Source organism: Octopus bimaculoides, chromosome 14 (genome assembly GCF_001194135.2).
Source record: "Octopus bimaculoides isolate UCB-OBI-ISO-001 chromosome 14, ASM119413v2, whole genome shotgun sequence".
Classification (NCBI taxonomy): domain Eukaryota; kingdom Metazoa; phylum Mollusca; class Cephalopoda; order Octopoda; family Octopodidae; genus Octopus; species Octopus bimaculoides.
This window is the reverse complement of record NC_068994.1, coordinates 5,852,033-5,853,417: the sequence shown is the minus strand read 5'-3', so window position 1 is coordinate 5,853,417 and position 1,385 is coordinate 5,852,033. Positions and strand designations below refer to the sequence as shown.

At 37.5% G+C, this 1,385-nt stretch overlaps 1 protein-coding gene across 2 annotated transcripts in view; it reads right to left on the bottom strand.

The window, feature by feature from the left end:
* Positions 1-184: 184 nt before the first annotated feature.
* Positions 185-1,385, bottom strand: part of LOC106882076 (uncharacterized) — a 25,715-nt gene continuing 24,514 nt past the window's right edge. For both annotated transcript variants that reach the window (XM_052972638.1, XM_052972637.1), the window contains one exon: positions 185-538. In XM_052972638.1, coding sequence (XP_052828598.1) covers positions 200-538 — 339 coding nt within the window. In that variant the 3' untranslated portion in view covers positions 185-199. The remainder of the gene's footprint in view (positions 539-1,385) is intronic.

Genomic DNA, 1,385 nt, shown 5'->3' with positions numbered 1-1,385 from the left:
TATATATATATATATATATATACAATATAAAAATTTAGGTGGCGGGGGTTCTGAAAGGGTTCTCAAAGAGTAGCATCCCTGCCTCCCTGAGCTAGTTTTCTATCACATTTCTTAAAAATTGTGGTAGAGGTATTGGTCTCGGGACCACTCATATTCTATATCTCTATAAATATCTCTATCTATATCTGTATATAGATTATCAAGACATCATAATTACATTATTACACATTATGTAACAAAGTCCTGGGCATAGAACCCTACTCCTGTAAAAGACAGAGTGAACACACATGGAATGTTTCTGATGAAAAAACTGCCTAGGTAGGGCTGACCAAGTTTTATACAACAATGAAAACAGCAACAACAACTGTAAATCAATAAAAAGCCAAGAGATTAAAGTAGATTGTGGGGTAAAAAACACATTAGATTGATAATGCATTCCAGAAAGCTTTAGGTTTACACATACATCGATTTTTGGTTTTTCTTTGCCGTATTTTCGGTCTGGCAAGGGTGGCTTCATTTTCAAGGGTGGATCATTGTCCTGGCAAGATTAAAGAAAAAAAAAAAAACTCATAAAGTTCACAGGCGCAGACGTGATTGTGTGGTAAGAAGCTTGCTTCCCAACCACATGGCTCCAAGTTCAGTCCTACTGCATGGTACCATGGGCAAATGTCTTCTACTATATCCTTGAGCTGATCAAAGCCTAGCGAGTGGATTTGGTAGAGGGAAACTGAAAGAAGCGTGTCGTGTATGTATATATCATCACATTCATCATTGTTTAACATCTGCCTTCCATGCTGGCATGGGTGGGATGGTTTGACAGAAGCTTGTCAGGCAGAAGCCTGCACCAGACCCCTGTGACTGTTTTGGCAGGGTTTTTACAACTGGATACCTTTCCTAATACCAACCACTAAAAGAGCGGACTTAGTGCTTTTTACATGGCATATATATATATATATATATATATATATATTTAAAATTAATCAAAGGACATACTAAGTATGTCTACCTGCTAGAAATAACAGTCAAACCTCTTATTTAAATCACCAAAATACACTGATAATAACTACAGAGGTCAACCGTCCGAAGGCAAACGGGCTAAGACAATCTTTCAGCATACATTCAAGTATTTGGACTCGTGGACCGGTTTCTGGACTGGCATTATAGCCTCACCTTCCTCAGCATGCATTACCATGATGGAGAGGCCCAACCCATCCTGTTGAAGTCTGCACTGCATCTGATTTGTTTTGCACCGAATCATGGCAGCCACCAGTGTGAGAATAATTTCAATCCGGAGCAAATAATTCACAAAAGAATAATGATATCTTCGCAAATTATTTTTTCCTGAATTATTTCCTCTGTATATATATATATATATATATATATAT